The 27,547-nt window shown below is 46.4% G+C and overlaps 1 protein-coding gene across 9 annotated transcripts in view; it reads left to right on the plus strand.

Moving 5' to 3' along the window:
• Positions 1-27,547, plus strand: part of sema6a (sema domain, transmembrane domain (TM), and cytoplasmic domain, (semaphorin) 6A) — a 155,498-nt gene that overhangs the window by 90,457 nt on the left and 37,494 nt on the right. For 7 of the 9 annotated variants that reach the window (XM_061816772.1, XM_061816769.1, XM_061816770.1 and 4 more), the window contains exons 4-10: positions 5,070-5,130; positions 8,584-8,646; positions 9,024-9,125; positions 17,233-17,323; positions 18,858-18,977; positions 20,662-20,750; positions 23,127-23,344. In XM_061816772.1, coding sequence (XP_061672756.1) covers positions 5,070-5,130; positions 8,584-8,646; positions 9,024-9,125; positions 17,233-17,323; positions 18,858-18,977; positions 20,662-20,750; positions 23,127-23,344 — 744 coding nt within the window. Of the gene's footprint in view, positions 1-3,824; positions 4,403-4,570; positions 4,956-5,069; positions 5,131-8,583; positions 8,647-9,023; positions 9,126-17,232; positions 17,324-18,857; positions 18,978-20,661; positions 20,751-23,126; positions 23,345-27,547 lie in introns of those variants that run through there. The other 2 variants (XM_061816777.1, XM_061816776.1) reach the window with 2 other exon arrangements.

Consider the following 27,547-nt stretch of genomic DNA (forward strand, 5'->3'; position numbering starts at 1 on the left):
GGTTTCGGGTGATATGACGCTTACTTCCACGATCCCAAATCTGCCTTAATGACTGAGCCCCCACAATCCTCTGTTGATTCCTGTTCAATGCTGGAACGTGCTTTATTACGTTCACATTTGTTTCTGCATTCTTTCATTCGCTGTGTTTGACTTTGTGAGGTGTCCATCGCGAAATGCACGCGGAAAAAGTTTCAAACTGGCACGGATGTGGAAAAAGTAGAAAAATTCCAGAAATTCTCCGTGCATGTGCATGAAATCCCAAGGGGACTTTTCAGCACGGGGGGAAGCGCTCAAACCGTCACACCGGTCACCTTTTGTCCTGACTGTTATGCACCCAGAGAGTGATCGGTGATCAGTACCACGGTGTTGTTTGCCCTTTGCCTGCAGTCAGCTGAGGTAGGCTCGAGTTCTTCGTGAGCCCTAACAGTGTAAGCGCTACAGAAAATGGATGGATGGATTATATCCAACTGCTAGCACTTCACTTTAATCAGTACCAAAGAAGAAGCTCTCGGTTGGAAAAAAAAAAAACAAAAAAACTTTGGTGACTCGTATTCTAACTTTTCTCATTGTGTGAATTTTAATTGATCCACGCCCCCCACAACGGCTGGTGTTCCGTTCACGCTTTGCGCCAACGTCATGTCAGATATGCTCCAGCACCAAAGAAAAATTAGTGGACGGACGGATGGATGAAGTTAGTCGCTATTGTAGAACGACACATCAAACCCAATGCCCTGCCTTTTTTTCTTCTTCTTTTTTTTTTTTTTGTGGTCAACCCAAGCCTGGAAATAATCTTCCAAAATACACAATGGACACACATCGTGTTGAACCGACTCAACGAGTTCATCCCAAATTGTGAATTTGTTTGATTAAAAGCGCGGCATTTTCCGGTCTTCAGCGTTTGGGTTATGTCTTCAGGTGCAAATGGCGAAAGGGCAACGGGGTCATGTGTGTGTTTGTGTGTGCGTTGACACAGCCGCTCCGTCGTCCTCTTTCGTCCCCAGTCGGGATGTTTGAGAGATGCCTCATATTCTTGGCTCCGGCTAACGGGGGGGGGGGGGGGGGGGTTGAACCCGTGTAGCCGGAAGGCCTCGGCACCGCAAGACGGGATAGCGGAGCTGCAAATTTAAGGTGCAGTCAATTACAGCCGTTTTCAAATTGCAAAAAAAAAATCCTCTGATTTAATCACTTTGATTCATTTCTGTCTTTTTGATATAAAACGGGCATATTTCCAAGTAAGGTAAAGAAGCAATTTGCCGAGCGATAAGAAAAAGAATCGAAGACGAAATTGATGCCATCCGTCACGATTCTTTTACGTTCCCATTTTGGTCGTCTTCATTTCCGGCTTGCCTTTGATTATAAGTATTCCCGTTTATTGTTGCTGTTTTTATTGATGACATTTACTGCGGCAAGGCCACGCGGACAAATGCAGGAAAAACACACCACAGGTAGTTTGAATATGAAACGGATAAATTAGCCAATGTCATGCGAGTGCTCCAAAGTCTTGGGCAAAGTTTGGAGTTTTGACAGCAAAAATGCTCGACAAGTTGCAATTTTCTTGTTTTTTTTTTTTTTTTTTTAGTCCAGTGCAACTTCTGACATGCTAAGTGATCATAAGAAGGAATTACTTTCCGATAATCGGGCCTTTGCCAAAGAGGTCCAATTCTCAGATTTCTCCAAAAGATTATCCCGAGTGTATTGAGGGTGATTTATTTTTATTTGTCCCCCCTCCCGATCTTCTCCTAAAACTGTCAGTCAAGCCGTTGTGAATGTTAAACGTGTTCAACATTCATCTTTGCACATCTTTCTTCCTTTTTGTACTTTGGGCAGTCTTCGTCCCCTGTGGCACCATACTGACTCTCACAGGTCAGTCGTGGTACTGCATCAGGAATCTGGTTTGAGGGAAGAGACTCACGATGGACCTTTCCGATGGCGATCAATCATAAGCTCCGCCCCCTTAGCCATGTCCCACAAGCTTCCAAAATGGCGATTGAGCAGAACATGTTTGAAGTCGCGTTTTCCAGATAATGTTGGGGTATGTTTTTTGCCAAATGCGTCAGACTTGTTTAAGAGAGTTCTACGGAGAGGTCTCAACGATTTCACGCAAGGAGTTACAAGGAAACGTGGGCGATCAATGCAAAAAAGGTTGACTTCATGTTGAAATCCAACAGGATAAAATAGTGGAATCGTACTGCGCATGTAAAGCAGGGTGAGTACTTTTTACTTGGAAAGATCACGAGTAATGTCATTGGAGTATTTCGACGTGAGTGGGTGTATTCATTTGACTTGGCTCGTCATGGAACCCAGTGCTCTATCTTAAAAGTCTGACGTGATACAAATAGGCAAATAGACATTTCTCTTGCATGACGTGGCGCATTTATGTTTCTGTATCTTTGTTTTCGGCTTCGGAAAACGAATCAAGCGGGCCCCTTGTAAGCTAGCAGGATGTCTTTCATCAAAACTGCACGTTCCCCGAGCGCATCTGAGGACCATTTTCTTCGTAACGTGAACTTTTCCAAGCGCACGCTACTGACAACGAGCATTGCTTGTGGGACAATACGCCGAGATGGGCGTGTCAAGCCAGGGGTTAAGACAACGCGGCTATCGCTATTGGCTGTTATTGTACGAGCGATTGACAGGTGGGAAAGGTCCACTGACGTCGGAGATGATTGTTGAGGGTGGTCTTTTGCGTTGGTCGTCTCGGATACAACAAACACGGTAAGAACGCCAAGAACGAGTTTGTCTTTTTTCCTGATCGAGATGGATCTCATACATTTCTCAAATCACGCGTACCCCCACGTAAGTGGGAAGTGTACCTTTAACTCCTGCTGTGACCAAATGAGAATCCTTAAAAGCAAATTTTTATCTCGCTGGGAATACAGAATGTCCTCCCCGTGCGGCAGCCATACCTCGTTAATTTCAACTGCTCTCAGAGATTCATTTTTCAATTTAAGCGTCAAGGCTGATAGCGTACAGGGGACTCGGTTTTCATCCGAGAGGAGACGCTCCCGGTCCCCCTCGCGAGAAAAGCGGTAGAAGTGGATCCCTCTCAAAACGCGTCTTCCTCCGAAGTCTTTATTCCATTTAGTTCATGAGACAGCCAGGCAGGAGATGCCGGCTGAGCGCAGGTTTGGGAACTGGAACCTAATTAACGAGACTTTACTTCCACGGCGATGCTCTTATGGACTGTGATTAAAAAAAAACACACACACACACAATCTGCGTCCAATGAAAACTGCGCTCGGGCAAGGTTACTTCTGCGCATAAACAAAGTAAATCCTCCTTGCGTTCGTTCACAGTACTACCCGACACTAAATGTAAGCCCCGTCGTTATAACCCCTCCCCTAATTTTTCATGGTGTCTCGGCCTAGTTGCCTATCTGGGATTTTGTTAACCTTTTATGTATTCCATATGCCCTCCTGCTGGGTCTTACGCTCTATAGGCAGAAATAATGGGACACATCTTTGATCGATCTTTGTTGTGTTGTGACTTCCTCCTTCTTTTATTGTGGTCGTGAATATTTATACCGTTTTTTTTTTTTTTTTTTTTAAATATATATCAATTATGGTCACGTACATTATATCTTAGTTTCCTTCAGTTAAACCGAGTTGATTATGAGTTTTTCCACATCTTCACGTATTTCACGACCTTTTAACAGTCGTTCATTTCACAATCATAACCCCGTCATGCATTTCGGAGTCTGTACTGTGCAATAATAATAATAGTAATATTTTTAGAGCACCTTTGAAAATAATGTGCGTGGCAGCATAAAATCCAAAGTGAGTGTAATAAAATGATGTACCACTCAAAATATAGTAAGGCTAACATAAAACTTTGTGATCTTGCATGACTAACGTTACTGTACTCAGATTTTTAAACCGAAGTCTAAAGTGCTGAAAGGGAACTCAATGTAAATATTAATAGTAATTAATTCATGAGAATTAAAGCCATTTAAAAAATACAAAGAAATGATAACAAATACACCAAAATATCATGAGTATGTTTACGATCACCACATATTCTGCCCGTCAATACAGTATGGGATATAAAGGAGGGGGGAAAAAACAAACAACAATTATCTTGTTTTATATAAAATGGATTTAAAAATAGTAGAACACACAATAAGGTAATATACAGTCCAAGTGGTTGGAAGTTCACCTTTTCGTCTCTACAATCAAATACCGCACACCGTTTCATCAAGCGATGAACAAGATTAATCGGGGTAAGGACTTTAAGAGTGCGGACAATCGAAGAGGTCGGGGACGGCGCATTCTCGTTCCAGCAACGTCCGTCATTTGTCAGTGCACTAAGCAAGGACCGTAGAGGGGTGTTGGGATGAGTTTTGCGGGGAACAATTTGCCCTCGTCCACCACGATCACCTTGGCAACGTAATCAGTGCTTCCAGGTGGAATTGAAAACACACACACACACACACACACACACAACACTCCAAAACCTTGTAGAAAGCCTTCCCAGAGCTCATTCTTTCCTTGCATTTTTGACATCCTCTCGGCAGGTGTCCCAACACTTTTTGTCGGCGTCGTGTGCACAAACGAGGTAGCGGCGCTTCGTTAGTTTCCAGGCCTCGCCCGCGTGCGTCTGAGCTGTAACGAGCGTTGGTGTAGATTTCCTGCAGCTCAGACAGTGAGCTTAATTGACCTGAACAGCTCCGAGCGACTTGGCACCTCTCATCTCGCCCGCCACCTCACTACTCGGCCCCTGCATGCCTCACCCCCACAGAAGCCCTTCCTCTGGGACAAAGAGGCTTTTGTCCCGCGGCCCCGCGCCGCGCCGCGCCACTCCACTCCACTCCAAAGATTTGTTGACTGTTTCTGTCTGACATAGCAAATTCGCTCTGGCCTCCTTTTGACTATTGTCATTGTTCTCTCTCTTTTTTTTTTTTTTTTTTCTTTTCATCAACATTTGAACAAAGTTTACACAAAGCTTCATCTTTTGAGGTCGTTTTCTGCCTGCGGGGTGCAGGAGGCGGCGAGCAAATGAATTTATTGCTTGTTGAATTTTTCGGCCATCTGACCTCGCGATCTGCGTGTCTTTTTTTTTTTCTCTTCCAGGGATCACATCTACACGGTGGACGCGGACAGCGCAGCAAATGACGAGATCTTTTTCAGCAAGGTTAGTAAGTTGGGACGTGCGTCCGGTTTGGAGGACGTCCTGTTTTGCCCCCGCCGACTATATAACCCTAATCCCCTGTCGTGTGTTTGGCGTGGGCGTCTTACTCGCTGTGCGCATCACGGTGACCCTGTTAAGTAGATCATCCAATCAATCAGCGAGGTCGCGCCTGCGTCATCTACGCTCAGGAAGAGACCATGTCGGAAGTAGAGGCGGACATACAGATAAGATCCTGCGTTTGGAGGCTCTCCGTTGCCCTCGCTCGTTAAAAACCTTCTTCGCTCGTCCCTGTCACACTTTACAGGGACGTAAACGCACCTTTGACACACATTGTAAATGTATTTGAGCGTGGACGGGAAAAGCACGAGATGTATCGAAAACACTGCGCATATTTTATAGGGCGTGTGTTAGATTTGCGACTTGAAGAGGCGGGACTTTTGGGGTGAGTGTCTGCACGTGAGCGGTGGCCACCAGCAGCTCCTTACTTGGCTGTGTTTAACTGTTCTCCTGGTGTTCAGTTAAAGACCTGAAAAGCGCCCCATTGACCGGGGCTCCCTTCCACTTGCGAGAGCATTGCAGTAAGTGGTGATACTGTGGAAAAAAATGGAGCAGAAATTTCCACAAATATAGTGTTGCATATTTTTCTCTGTAAAATCTGTGACAATGCTCTGAAAAACTCATTTCACATTTTCTGTGTGTTCCATCTATTGTGTTCTAAGATGCCACGCAATGCCCCCCAAAGCCCTGCCTAATAGTTGGTGTCAAGGAAGTATTGTTAAAGTGAATGAAGGAGCTAAGGTTTGGCCTGGGTCGTTAATGAAAGTTACGTCACGTCTTGGCTGCTTGCGCATGCGCCATCTTGTTCTCGTATTAGTTTGAAACGATAAACAATTTAGCACTGACGTACGCTTCATTTGGACTGTTTCAAGTGTCCGCTGTTCAAGAATATACGGGGAGACATCAATTCCTCGCATCTTTTCACTAATTGCGGCACGGCTCAGGACAAGTAGCGAGGTTTACTGCAGTGGTTCTAATAATGGCGGGCCCCCTCCGCCATGTCAAAGCTCAGCCAGCGGGCCCTAATGAGAGCAGCGAGCACATGAAAGCCTCTCGTTGATTGATGACCGAAACTCTTTAATCAGCTCCAAACATGCTCCACGATGGCGGCGGGCAACGAGTGATCGCGGGCGGTGCTCGGCGGCCACTCCGCACGTCTGTGTCTGTGTTTGCAAGGCTTAGCATTGATTGAGAAGTGCACGTGACAATGAAAGCGGATGTATGGAGTGGTGCGGTTATTGCTGATTGACGTGTTGTGGTGGCTACTCGTGCGCCACAAGCGGGCCTTTGTGTGTGCGTTCTGCAACGACTAACCAATCAGCCCGTGAGGCTCTGATCCGGAGTCAGTCGCGGTAGCCCCTTCCGCTAATACCGGACGATTACAAGTTGAAATTGTGAGCTGGTCCCTGATCGGCGTTAAGTGGGAACCTTCACGTTCAGCAGGACACTGAAAGGGTGAAAATTTCACAGGATGTCCTCAACTCACGTTGCATAAGCGACACCTTCACATTTGAGTCGGTAGGGTTTTCCTTTCGAACCTTTCGTACATGCAGTATCTGCGTGTAAAGTGTAGTATACTTGTCATGGTCAAATTTTCGACTGCTGCTTATTCTTGTTGCCTCAGTTCCGTAATTTCTTGAGTATAATGGGCACCCCCAAACTTGACCTAAAAAAAAATCAGGAAAACCCTTCTACCAATGTACAATGCGCACCCCCAAACTTGACCTAAAAAAAAAAAAAATCAGGAAAACCCTTCTACCAATGTACAATGCACACACCCCGAACTTGAGCTAAAAAAAAAAAAAAAAAAAATCAGGAAAACCCTTCTACCAATGTACAATGCGCACCCCCAAACTTGACCTAAAAAAAAAATCAGGAAAACCCTTCTACTAATGTACAATTCGCACCCCCAAACTTGACCTAAAAAAAAAAAATCAGGAAAACCCTTCTACCGATGTACAATGCGCACCCCCAAACTTGACCTAAAAAAAAAAAATCAGGAAAACCCTTCTACCAATGTACAATGCACACACCCCGAACTTGACCTAAAAAAAAAATCAGGAAAACCCTTCTACCAATGTCCAATGCGCACCCCCCGAACTTGAGCTAAAAAAGAAAAAATATCGGGAAACCCCTTCTACCAATGTACAATGCGCACCACCAATTTGCTGCTCCCCGTATGCTCAAAATATTGGGAATTAGCTGTATTTATATTTTGTTAGGTTTGTGCTTGTATTGTTTATCAAAAAACTGTCTGTACAACAATCATAGATAATAATCATTGTGCACGTGCTGATGTAGCCGTAATATAATCTCGGGACAGGCCACAGGACACGCTTGTCCTGGTCCCCGTAATTGTCAGAACAGAACCAACCCTCAACCAACTCTTAATAATCTAATAGTCTTCAATAAATATTTAACACTGTTTGACTTCAACATTTTTTGCATTAATTATTGGTACGAATGATGACACATTTCTTTTAAGAGCAGCTGCACAACTCGCCGTCGTAGCCGACATTTTTTTTTTTTTTTGGTCTCAGTTTAAGTTAAAACAAACGTTTCTGATCTTTGGTGCAGTAGCAACAAAGGTGCTACGCTAACGATCGTAAAATGCAAGCTCCCCGAGGAGGTCATAGAGTTCAGGTTGGGGGGGGGGGGCGCACATTACCGTAATATGTAACATAAGACATCGAATATCATATCGAAATGTACATGTATAGCTTTATTTATTTTTTTTTTACCACTCTATGTCCCTGTATACAACTATAAAATGTGTATTTTTTATTTTTCATCCATACCATTAACTTTTTGGAAAAATGTGTGCATTATTTTAGAAAAACATTACGGTACATCTGTGCGGTTTTACCACTATCTTTTATTATGTCGTTGTGGTTTTGAAATATTGAAGAACGGCTTGGCGCTCGCTCTCAATATTGTGCGGTGCATCTTTTGGGGGGGCCTCCTGTGTAATACTACAATAAAAAAAATGAAATGCATAAAAATAAAGAAATAATGTCATTATATGAGAACACTGTATGTTTTCTGGGAACTTTTCCAAAATAGATTCCAGTGCCCCCCTCCCCAAAAATGATGCATGCGTAGACTTGTCGGGTCTCCCTTGACACTTTCTCCAACTCTCAATTTTCTCGTTTATTTGGCCTGAATGTCATTCTTGTTCTTCATCATCGACAAGGATACGTTTAATAATTCTGAGTTGCCCACACTCGGGGTCGGGTGTCGTTCAAAACTGAGCAAAATCTTTGATCCGACTCTCGCGTTGGACGTCTTGAGATTGTGCAGGTGTGCCTAATGATATGTCCCGCGAGCAGCCCGCTATCCCCACTGCGCTTTTGCGTTATTTCATCTCACTTCATGATTTGTCTTTATCTTTTCCTCCAGAAAATGACGTGGAAGTCCAGGCAAGGTGACGTGGACACATGCCGGATGAAAGGGAAGCACAAGGTACGCACACGCAAATAAACGTGACACACTCCGTGCACGTCGTAAAACCTTCAGCTGTCACAATTTACGGAGCACTTTAGTGGTCATCTTTCCATCGAATGGCAGCGTAATTGTATTTTCCCCGGATTAATGCACAATAATCTCCTTTTGCTTTCGTTATTGTTGCTGCAGACCTGGCGCTGCCATTAAAAAATCATCCGTAAACGTGACATTGAAGGAAATGTCACGATTACCAAATAAATGGCGTGCTTCAAACAGAGGGCCGGCCCGTCATTTTTGTTTTTCATCCGCGCGAAGCAAGCGCACGTGGCTTTCAGCGTAAAGACGTCCGTTGCAAAAGAGACAAACGTCTCCGTTTCCGCTCTTGTGCGCTGCAGGACGAATGTCACAATTTCATCAAAGTCCTCCTGCAGCAAAACGACGACAACCTGTTTGTGTGCGGCACGAACGCCTTCAACCCCTCGTGTCGAACGTACAAGGTAAGGACCGCCCATTCTTAACACCTCCCGCCTTTTCTCCGCTTGGCGCTCAACCTGTGCACATGCCAACAAACATGGGTGGGGGGGGGGGCGGGGGGCGTAGATTGCGCAACTCCTTCTTTATCTGCAGGTGGACACGCTCGATTAAGAGGCGGACAAACCGGCCCATCTTCGGTCCTCGAATAAGACTACGCCGTCCTTTTTTAAGAGAAGCCTGGTTATGTAAATAAAAATCCATTAATGACCTCTGGGTGGAAGAAAAATGGATGAGGACTTTTTCGAGGGACACGATGTCAGTGGCGTATGACTTTGCGGCTCATCAATTAGGCCTGATGACCTTAAAAAAAGACCGACCCAAAAAAATACAGATTTCCAAACGGCGGATAAAAAGCGGAACGGTGGTCTGCTAGAATGATGTTTCTTACACAAAGTCAAAACGGCATCCCTGACAAGCACGGTGCACAAGTACTCCCGTTTCGTTTCATCCCGCATTCTGAAAACAGGCATGCCAGGTTCAGCGAAGGATCAAAATTCTCTACGGGTTTGAATGTGAGTGTTACTGCTCGTTTGTCTACAGAGGATGCAAAAAGTCTACAAAAGCACGAGAGAGAGACGGATGGGTAAATCAGTTCAAAAAAGATTTCTATGATTAATCAAGATGTCAATTGATTTTTTATTTTTTTTTTGTGGACAGGGCAAAAAAAAATTCAGAATGAACCAATCCCGTTCAAAATCATGTTAAATGGATGCCAGAACACAAGAGCAGAAGCGCGATTTGTGGACATTTCTTAGTCGGACAACATTGACAGTGTCGTCAGAGTACAGAATTGGAATTTTCAGATCAGCTTTATTTGGGAGAAGTTTTATTCCACCACGCTTCCATCAGCGATAAATGGGTAACCCTCGAGAAAATAAAGCTCATACGTGATGCATTTTCCAATTTCCACAATGAGCAATTTTTCCCGAGAAGTTGCCAAACTGAGAGAAGGCAAAGCACCAGAAATGAAACGTGACTTTGACTTGATCACATTTACATTCCTTCAAACCAAATCCCAACAGTGAATCATATGTTACTCGCTGAGAAATTGAATTGGCTTTGTTTCCCCGACGTCGCGTGCAATAAAAGAATGAGGGTAAGGGACATTTGCGATTGCATTGTGGCTCCGAGCCACAATAGTAGAGAATAAGGAAAAAATCGCGGCTTGGAATAAATACTGGAGAGGAGGCGTTTGTTTCTTTGTCGGTTGAAGAGATGCCCAAAATTGGACTCAAGTGAGACTTTGTGACTCTTGTGTTAAAATAACATTAGCCAAGTCAAAGTCACAAGTAGTCCTCCAAATATTGAGTAAGTATTCAGTGGAAAAAAAAAATGACTCGACTTCTGAGGTAACTCATGTTGGAGGACGCTTTTTCCTCCACGTGTTGGTTTAATTTCGGGTAGTGAGAATGTTGGTTATCCAAATGCAGGCTGGAGACGATGCACGCTTTCTTCGAAGCTTTTACTTTCAGAATATTCCGGGCCCAAACGAGTGACAGACAATGGCTGTAGCAGATCACAAGTGCCAAGTTACAGAGGACTTGCAGCATTCTTATACCATCAGAAGGATCCGCGTCACAAAAGTATGAAAGGAAAATAAAGAGCATCACAAAATATCTGCATCCAAATGACGAGACCAAATCTATCTGCTAATAACGGGCACATTCCTACGTCCTGGTCTCTGGTAAACATTTCAGCAAAATTCACTGGAGGTTAACTGATGAGTTGGCGTCCTTCAAACGCGAGTTATGCAGTCATGGCTAAATATGAGCAGAAGACACACTTCACTCAATTTTTAAATGAATGTCAAATGGAGAAAAATATGCAAATTCAAAGTTTGCCTTTGAAGCAATATTTTGTAAAAACAAAACAAAACAAAACAAAGAAATAATCATAACCCAAAGTGAGCGAGAGAATTCTTTCAAATTCTCCAGATTCCATCTTAATCCCGAGTGCTTTGCACCCGTTGCTGTCCTCCTTGCGTCTTTTAAACGTGGACGACTGCGACTTGAATTCGCGTGCTGAGGTTGGCGGCCTTCGAGTTTTAGTCCGCACGGGATCACAATCTGTGAACGTGGACTCTTCCTTGTTAAGTTCCGAGTGGATTTCGTGAAGGCCGTTCTCGAGCATCGAAAGAAAGTCCCTTCGATGAACGTAACCGAGTAAACGCATCGCTCGTTACCACGCACCTCCGGCGACTTGTTTGCTTTGGTCGGGTGGAACGGTCTCAGCGCATCCCGCTGGCCTTTGGGAAAAGGCGCACAACCGCTTCGCTCGGCTCGACGTGTTTACCAGGAAAACGGGACTTTCCCGCTCCGTTGGCTTCACGGCTCAGCATATTAAGTACACGGAGTGGACGAGGCAATATTGGGAGTCCTACTGCAGAGATGTGGAATTTATGTCTCCGCATTTATCAGGCGTGGTTAGCTTTTATAGCCCCCACGGTTACGCTTTCAAGGTTTAGCTATTACTGCGCCGGCAGTTCTGCTCGCCTGGTAAAGTTGGGGGGGGGGGGGGGGGTCGCAGCTCTGTGCATATACAAAGAACGCCGCCCGCCTTTGCAAATGTATAAATGTGCACCTCTTCTACTAAACACTAAGTGTGTTACGTGAGGAGATTTCTTTTACTGCGGAAACCCAATAAAATGAGAAGGAAGCACGACTTTTTCCGCGTTTAGAATGTGGCGGGGCAAATTCCTTGATTAGCGAGTCGGTGTCCCTGCTGCGAGACTAATAAATGATTTAATTCTACTTGCTTGCAGTCTTCCCAGAAAAAAAGGGCGGGTGCCGGGTGTTGTAATAATATCAGGAAAAAGATGCACACAAGCAATCGATCTGTGTGGCGAGCGTCATTAATGAGTCCGTCCGCCAAAGGAACGCCGACAGGTCTTTGTAGGTCCTGCTGGCTTGGTCCGCTCTGCTTTGGGCAACCATTTTGTGCGGCACCTTGGCCGCAGTTTGCCTCCCCGTCCCGCCGGCGTGACAACAGTGAAAAGAGCTTCTGTTTTCAGGGGCCGGTCTCATCCCACATTAATCAACAAGGAACGCCGGGAGGTCGGGGGGCTCCGAGGTGGAGGGAGCCCGCTGAGGGCAGGCAGTGGTTCCCACCCAAATAATCGACGCTGCCCTTCCAATTTTTTCCTCTTCGTGAGCTACTGTTAGTTATCGCTCGTCTCCTGTTCTGCGTTAATGTCGGTACGCGAGCAGCCCTCGGACCCCCCTCCTCCCGTGTTCCTTCTCCGCTGCCGGTCTTAATTCCTCCGCGTGGACGTCCTCCCCTCTGTTGCTTTCTCCGCCTGTCGCTCCCTGACTGCGCTGTAATAATAAACAGTCCGTCCAGCCGGTTCACACGTATGAACGGACGAGGTTCTTTCGTCTGCTGTTGCCGGGCAAAGTGTCGGGGACCGGCGGGGCGTCTGGAGACATTTTGGTGATCCCCGGCTTGGTTCCGAGATCTCGGGGTCCCGTTCTCACATTTGCAAACATCGCCATGGCAACGTTATGGCAATATTGCTATGGCTATGGCAAACTATGAAAGTACGTCTGTGGCATCTAATTTTAAATTTGAACTTAACAGATTGTTTGAAACCATCCAGTACGGATATTTCAGGTCGAAGCCAGACCAAAACATCGTCCAGTGTCCAGCCTATCAAGTTACGCTCCATTGATCATGTGATTAGACACTGGAAGGATAGATAAGCTTTAAAGATTCACTGTCAGAAATTTCAATTCAAACCCAGATGGCGCAGATGTATTTCCAGAATTAACATTTTGTCCATCTGACTCGCTCGCTGGTATTTTTCTCCCCAACTTGGAATGAGGGGCTCCACTGACCTATACTGTAGAGAAAGGACGGGGAGAGAAGGCAGAAATAGAATCACGTCTCTGTCCACCCCTGTCCAGGAGGTGGCAGTAATGAACATTACTACAAAAGACACACGTTTTTCATCTTTTTTCACTGCAGCGCCATCTGCTGGAACCGGTGGACATTTCCCTGCTTGGCAAGTGGACTGCATGCACGTCATGTTATGTCATTATCCAAGCCGCGTATCCTCACAAGGTTTGCAGGAAAGCTGGAGCCTATTCCAGCTAGCTTCGGGTGATAGGTGGACTACACCCTGAACTGGTCAGCAGTCGGTCGCAGGGCAGATATCCACAACATCACTGAGTGGGAATCAATCCCACGCTGCCCGCACCAAAGGCCGTCGCGTGTACCGCTACACCGTCAGTGACTCGACCGCAGACGTGAAAACTGAAAATAATTTTCTCAATCCAGATCCGTCAATGAATTCGCTGTGTTCTGTGTCGGTGACAGTGACCATGTAGTTCTGTAACTAAGTAACTACTTTGTTGCAGTTGTTGTCAACATCAACCGTATTGTTACGTACATTATCTCTCTCTCTCTCTCTCTCTCTCTCCCTCTCTGTAGTGCATTTGTATCACATCGGTTTTTTTGGTACATCTCTGTCGGAGCGTCTAAAATTGTGGAAGTGTATCTGACGATTGCAAATGACGACGCGCGGCTCCAGATGGAAGCGATTTATCCCGAAACAGGTTAAGATGTGAAGTTTTTATGAACAGCTGCAAAGACTTTAGTTTCCTTCCAACATGTAAAAATGTCAGAAGCAGGACATGCGAGGCAAACAGGTTGCAGAGAAATGGGCCGTGACGATTAATGTCCCGTCGAGGTGCTCCGTCCTCGGTTGGGTTTTGCGCGTTTGTGAACTTTGGCTACGAGTAATTACGCAGGTTGTCTCGTGTGTGCAATGTTTTATTGTCCTATTAATTAATGTGTCAGTGTGTTAGTGCCTGATTCATATTGCCGCCCTTCAGACATTGTCGTGTTTTTGGCTCATCAATCTCGCAACGTTGGAACAAATTAGAGGATAATTCTACATATTCCCATAAAAATTCATTGGAGGTTACTTTCGGCTTGTCCCTTTCGGGGTCGCCACAGGGTGTCATCTCAAATGAACGCTCATATATGTATGTTTGGCGCAATTTTTTACGCCGGATGCCCATCCTGACGCAACCCTTCTCAGGGAGTGGAGGCCCCAGTGGGATACGAACCCACAACCAAACCAGTGCTCGAACCACTGAGCTACGGGGCAAAAATTCATTCAAAGGAAAAAAAGCCTGAACATTTCAGGCAGAAAGGATCAACCAGTGAGCTACATTTAAAAAAAACAAAAAGAACAAAAATTCCTCACTTTTAATTAGAACTTGAAATCATGAAGATATTACGAGTGACTTTTCGATTGTTTCTGCATTACATTCAGACTACACGGAACCATTATTGTGTCCAGATCAAAAGCTGAGCAGAGATGTTTTTTCAAAGTTCATCTATACTGTAAGCATCCGGTAATATCCTGTTGGAGCGATGACTTCCCGACCTGTTCTGTGTTCAACTGGGATTCATGGCTCCAACCGCGGTACTCTCTCCCTCGGGCGTGCGTCTCCCACGATTCACGCTTAGTAGTCGTCATCGTTTCGTAAAACCGTCCTTGTATTGGCACATCCTGCAGGGGAGGGTGATTGAAGTGAAGTCATTGACCCGACGAGACGGGACGCCACCCCGTTGTGATTTAATCACGTGAGAGACCAAGGAACTCTTTTCAATTATGCAAAAATAGCATGATGGTGATCGTTGGAGTCCATGTTTTGGATCTGCGGCGCACTTCCTCAGTTTACGGGCTAGCCATGTTGACAATATAACGAGATTCAAGCTGTTTCGCCATCCGAATGTTTTATGTTTACAGCTGCTTTGGCTCACGCTGGCAGTTTTTGCGCAGCGCTGTTGCCTGGCTAAGAACATCAGGATATTGCCCCGGACAGGTCTGGTGTTCCTCCACACATGGCTGCCAGGTTGTCGGGAGCCGTGCGCATATCGGCGGCTTACTTTGGGAGGCTCTTCCGCGAGTTCAAACGGCAGGAATTGATCAGTGACAGCCGGCCGAGACCCTTAGACAGAGGTCAACGCCGCGGTGCCATCGACGGACGGGATAAATGGCCTGCGGGGGAGTCTTCATATGTGGGATGCATTATAGACGACATTCCAAACTGTCTGGCTTTTGACATTTACAAAACAACCTAAAAAACGTGCCCTGAGGTACAAGTGACCGACTTACACATTCAACGAGATACATGCTGTCATTCGGTTCATTTTTTTTTTTTTTTTTTTTAATTTGTTGCTTTGACCTGTGAAATTCAACACACGGGAACAATACCAGACAATGCAAAACACCATTGACGGGCAAACTAAGCATTGGAGTCACGCTTTTAGAAGCCTTTAAGCAACGGCTATTTGAAAACAAATGGTGCGGCAACACATGTAGAGGCATAATAGAACGATCCTCACAGGAAAAAACAAAAAAAGTAACCTCTCGAGGAGTTTGGCATCGAGGAATACTGCATGTGTTCATAATACTGTCCCCAGGTAGCCAAAACAGGATCACCAGAAAGAGCAGTAAAAAGTGAAATATTAGTGTTGTTTTCCTTTTTAAAAATCAGTGGATGGATTTGAGAAATTAGTGTTTTGAGTCACAAGCATGGCCATGGAGGGAATTAAACTTGCGTCACACGGCACCGCAGGGCCGTACAACCCTCCTACAAGATCTGGGAAAAACAGTAGGAAGGAGGGATGTAATTTTGCTGCTACTCTGCTGGTTTATTTACGTTTTCTGCCAACAATTTCCCTGGCAAGCGTTGCGCGTGTTAGCGTGCGTGACTGCATGTGACCTTTTATAGTGGGCAGATGATAACTGTTGTTTTTTTTCTCGGGCCAGACGGGAATAGAAAACAAAATGACCCGTTTTGAGACCAGAAAGGGCGGCGTTAAGAGCTTCTCAATTTGTTCAAGGAAAAAAGGCGAGCGGCGTTTGCGGTCGTCTTCCTGACCTCGGGTGGAGTTCTGCTTTCGGCCAGACGCATGGCGGGGAGCGCCGGTTGACCTTACGGAGGGGTAGAGTTGACCTTTGGGCCGCTTGCGGTTCACTGCCAAACACGCAGGAACAGCATTCCAGTGGAGGCCGGAATTGTGAAATTATGATTCAACAGAGGCAGGCAAGTGTCGTTAAGAACACAGCAACATTAGTAAGGATTAGCAGCTTTGGTTGTGCAAAGCGTTCGCTTAGGAGTCACGTTGTAATCAAATATTCCGAAAGTGACGAGTTTCAAAACACTTGTCAAATTCTCTTTGACGGCACCGGCGTTTTGTCTCCTTGGATTTCTCTTCACAGCACGGCGTAGCAATAAATGGATTAAAGATGTGTTCAAGCTTGTCTTAAAGGCGCAGAAAGGAAGTGGAAAGCAAAATGTCTTTGGTGCCGTGGAAAATGCTTTCTACATGCTCTGCTGAGACAGCATCAGACGGTCACACGGACTCGCTCGTGGGCTCAGACGACTGACCTAAAATTCCACTTGGCCACGTTTGCCACTTGTCGACACACTTCTCTCTCTCTCTCTCTTTTTTTTTCAACAAATTCATTTCTCCTTTCAGCAGATTGTGCTCACATCACATTTAGTTTGTTTGTCCGTGTTGGTGACGATTTCCGCTACCCCTTGTGGAGCGAGGAGAAATTAATTTTGCGGGTTGTCCTAAAAACCGGACACGGGTGGCTGTTTGTTTCTTTCGGAGTCAACCCAGATGGACCGGCAGCCTGATCCAAATCCCTCAAAATAAAAAAAACAAAGCAAAACAAAACCCAGCTGCAATGTTGTGAGCAAGACTCTGAAAAGTAGCCGACCCCCATTTGAAGTTGACTGTCCAACTAAATGGAGGATTACTGAGAAGCTGCCATCTACATCATTATGTTTCGATTATGTATACTGCCCCCAGGTGGCCGTTTCTCACACCAGAAGGAGCGGCACAGTGTTCATTGAATTGAAGCAAAAAAAAAAAAAAAAGTCAATTTCCATGCCCTCCAGACTGAGCCACCGCACCATCGCCATTATTATATAGATTTTCCTCTCCTCGATTGTTTTTTCCCGTATTGTTTGCATTTGAAGTTCACCGTTATCACCGTCACGCTTCATATCTACTTTGTCTTCACGACCCCGTTTGCGATCCTAGACGGAGACCCTGGAAGCTCTCGGAGAGGAGATCAGCGGGATGGCTCGCTGTCCTTACGATGCCAAGCATGCCAATGTCGCCCTCTTTGCAGGTAAGATTCAAAACGTCGAAATATTCGAGAGTGGAACCTCGGAGGTCAAACGCAATCTATTCCGCGATACGTGTTGGCTTCCAAGTTGTTCGAATTTGAAATTTAAAAAAAAAAAAAAAAAAAATCTTTTGGGAAACTTGAATCAACTGCACGTAACTGTACATTTTAGCAATGGTCCAATGAAACTAAGATAAAGTAAAACTACTCATTCTCTGAGCATACCTGACGAAACCTAAGAGGGTAAAGCCATTTTTTTTACCATGCTGCTAATTAGCCATTAGGTGTAAATTCTACCGTTTAAGACCTGCTTGTTAAAATTAACTCGTGCATGTAATTCACTTTCAAACCATTAAATCGCCGATATTTTACAACAAGAAGTTCAAATCTGGGCCCGCCTGTCTGGAGTTTGCATGTTCTCCCCATCCCGTGTGGCTTTTCTCTGGGTTACTCCGGATTCTTACCACGTTCCAAAATCATGGGTGACGGGTAAAATTCATGGGTGTCAAACTCAAGGCCCAGGGGCCAGATCTGGCGCGTCCCAATAAAGGTCATAAACTCGTTTTTAACTGCTCATTTGCGCATGAAATCACTCGACAAACAATACATAATTATGATAAATATACACAGGCCTCGCGTCACACAGTCTCACAAACCTTGCTGCATATGGACTTTATGCGCACCACCATGGCGATCTTTTTTCTCTTTCATAGCTTCATGTATGTTACGTCACATAACTCTGGGCGCTTCCAGTTCTGTGGTGATTGTGTCGAAAACCAAACAAAACACGAGTTTCAGAGAGAAGAGTCTACATGTACAAATGACGTGCAGAAAAATGGCCATGGGCCAGATTGGAAAGCCCTGACGGGCCACTCATTTGACACCACTGGTCAGCGCAGCATGTGCCCCGCGATCGGGTGTAACCAGTCTCTCGCCAAGAGGCAGCGAGCATATACGAGCGCGAGAGAAAATGGAAGCCTAGATAAAGTTGGCTGACTAAATATAAGCAAGTCCCAAATGCACGCGACCCCTGATGAGTCGGGCGAGAGTCTTCCCGCACGACCTCCCCGCGGGCTGCGAAAGACACTGGGTGCCCGTCTCGAGTTTGCTGCCAACCGATTAACGGCCCTATTGATGAGCTAACCCTGCGAGCTTTCAGCCGCGGAAGCGCAGATTGAGCGGCTAATGTGCGACAGCGAGCTGGAAGCGCTGAGTCATGGAGACGCCTCCTCTGCCAGCCGCCCTTTCAATTATGTAGTTTGAGTTTCCGCCGTGGTTCCAGCTGAGGGTGGACCGGGGATCATCTTGGCGCTGGTTTCCGTGCGTGCGCGTTGAAGGATTGAAGTAGCCGGTGAGGAATTGCACACGTCCGACAGGTTGATGAGTGTCGAGAGCCTTTTGACATCTGGCAGGAATATGTTGTTAATGTTCTTTGTCAAGGCTCCCCCCACCTCAACCCGACCTCACACTTTCCCTTCTGGCTAAACCCCCCCCCCAAGTCCGATTCACTTTTTGCTGTCTTTCCATCCCCCTCCAGACGGCAAGTTGTACTCGGCCACGGTCACCGACTTCCTGGCCATTGATGCGGTCATCTATCGTAGCCTGGGAGACAGCCCGACTCTGCGCACGGTTAAACATGACTCCAAGTGGCTAAAAGGTGACACCATGACACTCATTCACTCAAACAAACTCACCCAAACTCCATTTCGTAGTTATCAAACGATCACCACTTTGCTTCAATCTTTTGATTTTCCATGGCAAGAGTAAATGATCTGTTATTAACCACAACTCCGAGCCGTACTTACTTTAATACTCACTACTTCAATCCTTGGCGTCACCTTCGATGCCTCGCTGACGTTCCATGAACACGTGAAAATTGTGCGCTCGAAACCACCACCGCGCGGGTCCAGACCAAGGAGACCATCCTCACGACTTATAAGGCCATGGGAAGATCGATCCCGAACTACACGGCCCCCGTGCGGACTCCCAACCTGAAGTCAACTCACTGGGAGCCAAAACGCTGCCCTTTGAACCGCCACAAAATGGCTTCCATCGATCACCTACGCGCCGAGTCGTAACCCCTTCCGGTACGCGAGCGCATCCTAATCGCGAGATGACAAGGCAAGAAGCGCGCCCCGGAGCGTCGCCCAAAACTGTCTGAGATATCGAGCCATCAATCCAGCGGTACGTCCGTCGACGCAGGTGACTACGGACGCCGCCTCTCCGCGATCCATCGAAGCGCCGGAGCAGGACGATATCGCCGGCTACAAACCCAACATCGTGTTGGGCGTCTACCCGCCTCCAGTAGCCGAATCCGAAAGACAACTCCCGCGGCCCGTGAGAGCGACGCTAGTGCAACTCCGTTCCGGCCGGTGCCACAAGCTCAACGACTATCAGCGTCGACAACATCGTGGACGAATGCCCGTTGTGTGACGTTGATACGCGTCATCTCTTCAACTGTGCTCAAAAACCGACCACGCTGACGGCGGAGCACCTGTGGAGCGCCCCGGCCGATGCGGCTAACTTTCTGGACCTTGACACGGAATAACGACCGTCGTACTTGGCCGTCTTTGTACCTGAACGAGTTCAGTGATCAAAAGTTGACGAACTACAGTACAGTCGTTCATATTTTGGCCCAACGGGAGAGTGCGCTCATTCTGACATCTGTGAGCGGTTTTCGTTTTTGTTCAAGAGTGGCAGGTTGCGTTGAGGACTTCCAGGACAAAAACCCGTCTCGACCCATCACGTACTCGCCTGCATGCGTCGGCAGAGGAAAACGCCGAATTTGGCAACTCCTCCAGTATGACCGTGGCCGCCATTCAAAGCGGGGAACGGAGGAGGTGCCTTCAGGGACTCTCCTGAATAGGATCATTGGGAGCAAAAATGGCTGAGGGTTTAAACGCTACAGAATTGATTGGTAATTGCCATGAAGCATCCATCCAACATCCACATACGAGGCTATAAATAATGCAGTGCGCCCGTGGTTCGAAAATTGACAAAACGTGGCTTCTGTGATGCATTGCTGACCGCACGTTTGGATCTTTTGCTTCTATATGCCCGTCTTGTGTCTCGAATGCTAATTTTACACGTAGGTTTTTTGCCGTTGAGCAGAAATCGTTGCGTCGCAGTGCAACGCAAGCGCGCCGTCAAATCTTTTCCCTTGTATGCAAATGCTCCCGCTCAGATGATGAACGAGGCACTCGAGGCTCCCGGTGGATGTTTCTTCCGGAGTGTTTTGACACGACACGGCTGTTTTGTTTGTTGCCATCCGCCTTGTCACAAGTCTTTTCTTCACACAATTTCTGCCATTTTTTTTTCTTCACGTTTCTTTGTCTCCTCAGAGCCGTACTTTGTGCAAGCAGTCAATTACGGAGACTTCATCTATTTCTTCTTCAGGGAAATTGCCATGGAGTACAACACAATGGGAAAGGTAAGCGATGACTTCATTCCTCCGCTATTGTTTAGCGGCCATCAGAGGTGTCGCGAGCAAGAAGCGCGCGTTGGAATCTACCTCGAAGGAGGTCAAATATTTTCCAATACAGATCAACGCCGGACAGGATGAAAGACCTGAAATAGTTCTCGAGATCCCATTTCCAAAGTCTAAATATAATTCCTTGAATGGCACATCTGCATCCTTCTGATACTTGCTCCTATCTTCCGGGAATCCCGAGTCAAAGTCCTCCGTGAGAAATAAGATTCGGTTTTAGCACCGGCGGGAGCGCAACAAAGAATCCTCCTCTTTAATGCGTTCAATTCAGCCGTTGGATTCCGCCGGGCCAAAGTTAATTGGAAAGCAGGTAGAGGAAAATGGAAAATGGAAAATGGGCCTGCCCGTATGCATTTTCAGAACAAATAAAACGCATAAGAGAAAGTGAGAGTCGGAAGCGAGGAGATGAGCCGACGAGAAACTCTGGAATAATGGATTTCCCGCCAGGAGTGAGAGACAAGCGCGCAGAGCCTTGCAAGGGTTTTTTTTTTTTTTTTGTAATTAGGAATGCAGCAGAAGAACTGAGCAATCTAACGTTTGCTAACGGACAACACGTAATTACTGAATATGAGATTGGCTTTCATCGGTGTTTAAAAAAATACTTCCCCTTTAGTGGCAAATTGACAAAAGTCAAAAGAAAAACAAAAAAAAGTGGTGATCAGCATCCAGTGCGTATTTTGTCATTTATAAATACTAATAATAGTGCGACTTTTGTCAGTAAGCTGACGTGTGACCGAATTAAATGTAATGAGTAAAGCTGACATTTTGTCACACGTTCACTTCGCCACAGTGTTGCCGTTTTTATTCCCCCCCCGGTAATCTTACAGCAAACACACGGTGGCCGTCCTAAAGGAGGACGTTTTCGAGTGCGTGTGGTCGTCACGGGGCGTGTGTGTCGTAGGTGTAAATGCATGTTCGCTTTCACACGGCTTGGTGTGAGTAGTGTTTTCGGGTCGCGGTTAAAGTTTGAAGTGCACGGGGAAGATAGTTTAATTACGCCCCTGCCGCCAGTGACGTAATTCAAGCTGTGGCTCCGACTCGAGCCCTCCATTTTGTACAGTCTGCTGCCGCATGGATTTCCTGCATCTTTATTTCACGGTGTTGAAATGTTGAGCAAGCGCACAATCCAAATACTCTACATTTGCACAAGCCTACTAAAGTACACGGTTTTGACGATAATGCTAGCAGCTAGCCCGGCTCTAAGCATTTTCAGCTACCGATCTATTGCGACTCGACGCCACACATCAGGGTTAGTGATTGGCAAATTGCTAAGTATCTGTCTGTCACACGAAGTTAGCAAAATCCTACAAATACCGGTTAACGGCATGCGGCCGTCATCTGGTGTAGTAGCGCACGTAACGATCAGCAAGGATCTGTTGTACGGCAAGCTAACGAACTGCGAGTGCAGGGCGTGGGAAACCTCTTCGACTGAGAAAGCCAGAAAGGCCAAATATTTAGAAATGTAATTTCAAAAGAGCTGTACAGTATTTGAAAAACTAAGTACAGGTGTATTTTCGCTTTTATGAAAGACCAACACTTTTAGAGTACAAGAAGTCTGAATTATTTGAAATAGCATTGTTAGACTGTTGCTCACCCACGATGACAAAAGTTTCATGCGACAGCTAGTGCTAGCGACGGCTTTGGAGTTCATACATCGTCAGATTAATCTTCACGCAGGCGTCGAGACTTCCATCCGTTCATCGTGAACGTAATTCAGTTTGATTTGCCGTCACGACGCTACGATTGTGAACGGTTCTTGCCGACAAAGGCATGTCTTTTATTCGTTTGATTCTTCTGTCTTTATGCGAAGTTGGCAAAATGTTTATTGGCAACGTCGAGTACGAATGCTTTGGTATACTCCCCATCTGTGAATGTGGACACGCAGACCCCCCCCCCCCCCCCCCATCTCCACTAAGGCTGTCCATTCTTGTTTGGTACTCCTCAAATTGTTTACTTTGAGCGGCCTTTGTCAAAAGCGTTTCCGTAATTAGTTGTTCCGACACGATCGGCGTTAGACCCTTCCGCACCTCTGGGCATCGACTACCGCACAAAAACTACGGCAACCCCACTAGGCCAAACTGTCTCTTCGTCATTTGCGTCGCCTCCCACGCTTAACTACGGCAACCCCACGAGGACAAACCTCCTCTGCAGCTACTGTTAATGTATTTCTTCAAACTGTAGCAGTTAGCATGAAGCTAGTGTCGTGCTAATATCTCCCACATAGCAGCTAAATTTACATGGGCCCAATGATATGCGACAGTTTTTGTCAGCGCGCGTAGTAGTGGCTGATGTTATCTTCCGTACCGACGTCGGGGCCAGGTGGTGTTTCCTCGGGTCGCCAGGGTCTGCAAGAACGACAGAGGCGGCTCCCCTCGCGTCCTGGAGAAACAATGGACGTCGTTCCTCAAGTCCCGCCTCAACTGCTCCATCCCGGGCGACTCCCACTTCTACTTCAACATCCTGCAGGCGGTGACGGACGTCATTCACATCAACGGGAAGGACGTCGTGATGGCCACGTTCTCCACGCCGTACAACAGGTAGCCGCCGTATCTGGAACCAAGTTCTCGAACCTTTTGGGGCCCAGGGACCACTTACAGAGGGGAGCCCCTCACCATACTAATAGCAATTCAACTTCTCCTACCAAATGCCACAGGAATGAAAATTTGGCCCATTCTTGAGAAACCTCAGAATGTTGCAATCCCAAATTTATGTCTCAGAGAAGAAAAAAAGCTGCAATGTCACGAGAAAAAAGTTACGCCATAATTAAGAGAAGCAATTAATTGCAAATTATTTTGCGGACCCCCAAGGTACTGCTTGCTGAGCCCTTGGGGTTCTGTAACCTACCTAGAAGCCCGCTTTGAGGCTAAAACCATTTTGAGTACATTCCTCCAAAGATCAGACACAGATCAGACGCACATTTTGTTTGTGCGCATCAACGGCGACTTTGCATTCATTAACCCGATTATGAAAACAACGGCTCATCCGCACGGTGACAGGCCGACCTTTGCGAGATCTAAAAGTGTGTGCGTGCCCGGCGCCATGTGGCGATGTGAGAGTCCGCTGGGTCAACATTTACATCTCCAATCAAAACAGTCCCGCTGCCCTTTCGCCACGCAGGTGCTTAACCTCTTTTGCTTTGTACAATTTGTATTCAGCGTGGCCTTCATATTCGTACGCAGCATCTAAATTGAAAATTACCACCAAGCCACAAGGCTTACGCCCGTTCTCCGTTTTATGACTCCTTGTATTTTTTTTTTGGAGCAGATATGACAATTGCTTGTGACACCGCAATTTAGCACCCTTAGTGGACGTTTAAACTCAATGAAGCGGCTCTGAATATTTCTACAAGTGCATCGTTTGATCCGTGCATTTCCATTTCTGGATAATGGCGGGAAATTCGAGTGAGCGTATTTGGAGCAGATTGGTCGATAGCGTCGCGTTGAACACTTGTTTCCAGAAGAGGGAGGAACATATAGTGACCTACAAGAGCGGAGGTAGAACCACGCAGGTAGATTATATTTTGTGCAGACGATGTAATCTGAAGGAGGTTACTGACTGTAAAGTAGTGGTAGGGGAGAGTGTAGCTCGACAGCATAGGATGGTAGTATGTAGGATGACTCTGGTGGTGGGTAGGAAGATTAAGAAGACAAAGGTAGAGCAGAGAACCATGTGGTGGAAGCTGAGAAAGGAAGAATGTCGTGCGGCCTTCCGGAAAGAGGTGAGACAGGCTCTCGATGGACAACCGAAGCTCCCGGAAGACTGGACGATGACAGCCAAGGTGATCAGAGAGACAGGCAGGAGAGTACTTGGTGTGTCATCTGGTAGGAAAGGGGAGAAGGAGACTTGGTGGTGGAACCCCAAAATACAGGGAGTCATACAAGGAAAGAGATTAGCGAAGAAGAAGTGGGATACTGAGAGGACTGAGGAGAGGCGAAAGGAGTACATCGAGATGCGACGTAGGGCAAAGGTCGAGGTGGCAAAGGCTAAACAAGAGGCATATGAAGACATGTACACCAGGTTGGACACGAAAGAAGGAGAAAAGGATCTCTACAGGTTGGCCAGACAGAGGGATAGAGATGGGAAGGATGTGCAGCAGGTCAGGGTGATTAAGGATAGAGATGGAAATGTGTTGACTGGTGCCGGTAGTGTGCTAAATAGATGGAAAGAATACTTTGAGAAGTTGATGAATGAAGAAAATGAGAGAGAAGGAAGAGTTGAAGAGGCAAGAGTGAAGGACCAGGAAGTGGCAAGGATTACCAAGGGGGAAGTCAGAAAGGCACTACAAAGGATGAAAACTGGAAAGGCAGTTGGTCCTGATGACATACCGGTAGAGGTATGGAAGCAATTTGGAGAGATGGCTGTGGAGTTTTTGACCAACTTATTCAACAGAATACTAGCGGGCGAAAACATGCCTGAAGAATGGAGGAAAAGTGTTCTAGTTCCCATTTTTAAGAACAAAGGGGATGTTCAGAGCTGTGGGAACTATAGAGGAATAAAGTTGATGAGCCACACAATGAAGTTATGGGAAAGAGTAGTGGAGGCTAGACTCAGGACAGAAGTAAGTATCTGCGAGCAACACGATGGTTTCATGCCTAGAAAGAGTACCACAGATGCATTATTTGCCTTGAGGATGCTCGTGGAAAAGTACAGAGAAGGTCAGCAGGAGCTACATTGTGTCTTTGTGGATCTAGAGAAAGCCTATGACAGAGTACCAAGAGAGGAACTGTGGTACTGCATGCGTAAGTCTGGTGTGGCAGAGAAGTATGTTAAAATAGTACAGGACATGTATGATGGCAGCAGAACAATGGTGAGGTGTGCCTTAGGTGTGACAGAGGAATTTAAGGTGGAGGTGGGACTGCATCAGGGATCAGCTCTGAGCCCCTTCCTGTTTGCAGTGGTAATGGATAGGCTGACAGATGAGGTTAGACTGGAATCCCCTTGGACCACGATGTTCGCAGATGATATTGTCATATGCAGTGAAAGCAGGGAGCACGCAGAGGAACAATTGGAAAGATGGAGACATGCACTGGAAAGGAGAGGAATGAAGATTAGCCGAAGTAAAACAGAATATATGTGCGTGAATGAGAAAAGTAGAGGGGGAAGAGTGAGGCTACAGGGAGAAGAGATAGCGAGGGTGGACGACTTCAAATACTTGGGGTCAACAATACAGAGCAATGGAGAGTGTGGTCAGGAAGTGAAGAAACGGGTCCAAGCAGGTTGGAACAGCTGGCGAAGGTGTCTGGTGTGTTATGTGACAGAAGAGTGTCTGCTAGGATGAAGGGCAAAGTTTACAAAACAGCGGTGAGGCCGGCCATGATGTACGGATTAGAGACGGTGGCGCTGAAGAAACAACAGGAACCAGAACCGGAGGTGGCAGAAATGAAGATGTTGAGGTTCTCACTCGGAGTGACCAGGTTGGATAGGATTAGAAATGAGCTCATTCGAGGGACGGCCAAAGCTGGATGTTTTGGAGACAAGATTCAAGAGAGCAGACTTCGATGGTTTGGACATGTTCAGAGGCGAGAGAGTGAGTATATTGGTAGAAGGATGCTGAGGATGGAGCTCCCAGGCAAAAGGGCGAGAGGAAGACCAAAGAGAAGGTTTACGGATGTGGTGAGGGAAGACATGAGGGCAGTCGGGGTTAGAGAGGAAGATGCAGGAGATAAGACCAAGATGGCAAAAGATGACACGCTGCGGCGACCCCTAACGGGACAAGCCGAAAGGAAAAGAAGAAGAAAAGAAGAGGTCGATAGCGTCGCGTCATTTAGGGAACAGCAAGGCGAAGAAGTTAATAAGGGAAGGCTCGTTCCCAAAAGTGTCAAATTCCAAAATGTTGGCCGCAGGAAATCCGTTCATCCATTTTCTATGCCACTTTTTATACTTTATACTTTATAGTTGCAGTTGAGCTAAATCTTACCCCATGTTTGGGGCTGGTCCCTGGCCAACAGCAGGTCTCACCTAGATAATTATTATATCACTTTTCCTTTTCTTTTATGGACTTGGTTGTCCACCACCTAAAACCAGACACTCGACAGTCTAACATGGCCTATTGCAGACAACAATGATTGTAATTTCATGGCTAATCCAAGTATTAACCACGAGCGCTGGATAATAGCACCCTTGTCTGGGCTTTTTTGTCTCCAGCATGAACTTTCGCCGTGATGCAACGACCCGAAAATCCAGCCCGATCATTTCAAAACGGACGCCGTCGTGAATGCGCGTCTGTTAGATTTGGATTTTCTGAGCGCCCGCCGACGTGTTGCAAAATAGCGAAAGTGACTCATCAGCATGACACGCATTGATTCCAAGCAGACGGCTGCTTTTTCTCGCAATAATAAAATAATCTGTTGTCCGTCATACTGGCCTTGTGATGAAGACCGATGCCCTGGAGCCCTTTCGGAGCGATCGAGTCACGGTGCCCTCATAGGACTTGGCAGGCCTTGGATGTCGCTAAGCTCTCGTAGTTAATAGCGCACTGTTAAATATAATGCGCGTAAATCAATGAGACGCGAGTCAAAACGGTCGTCGGAAACAGAAGCTTCCGCCAGTGATCCACGTGGAAGCTCGCGCTTAACTCAATCGGGATAACAGCCTATCGTGGTTTGCGAGTGCCCAAAGACAGTCACATTTTTGTCCCCCGTGGGCCCGTCCCACCACACACCACATCAAGAACTTCCAAGACTTGTCCCATTTCTTGTCATTTAACCCGTTATGAAGTCATTGGTGCATCGGTTCAGGTC

This window comes from Syngnathoides biaculeatus, chromosome 4 (genome assembly GCF_019802595.1).
Source record: "Syngnathoides biaculeatus isolate LvHL_M chromosome 4, ASM1980259v1, whole genome shotgun sequence".
NCBI lineage: Eukaryota > Metazoa > Chordata > Actinopteri > Syngnathiformes > Syngnathidae > Syngnathoides > Syngnathoides biaculeatus.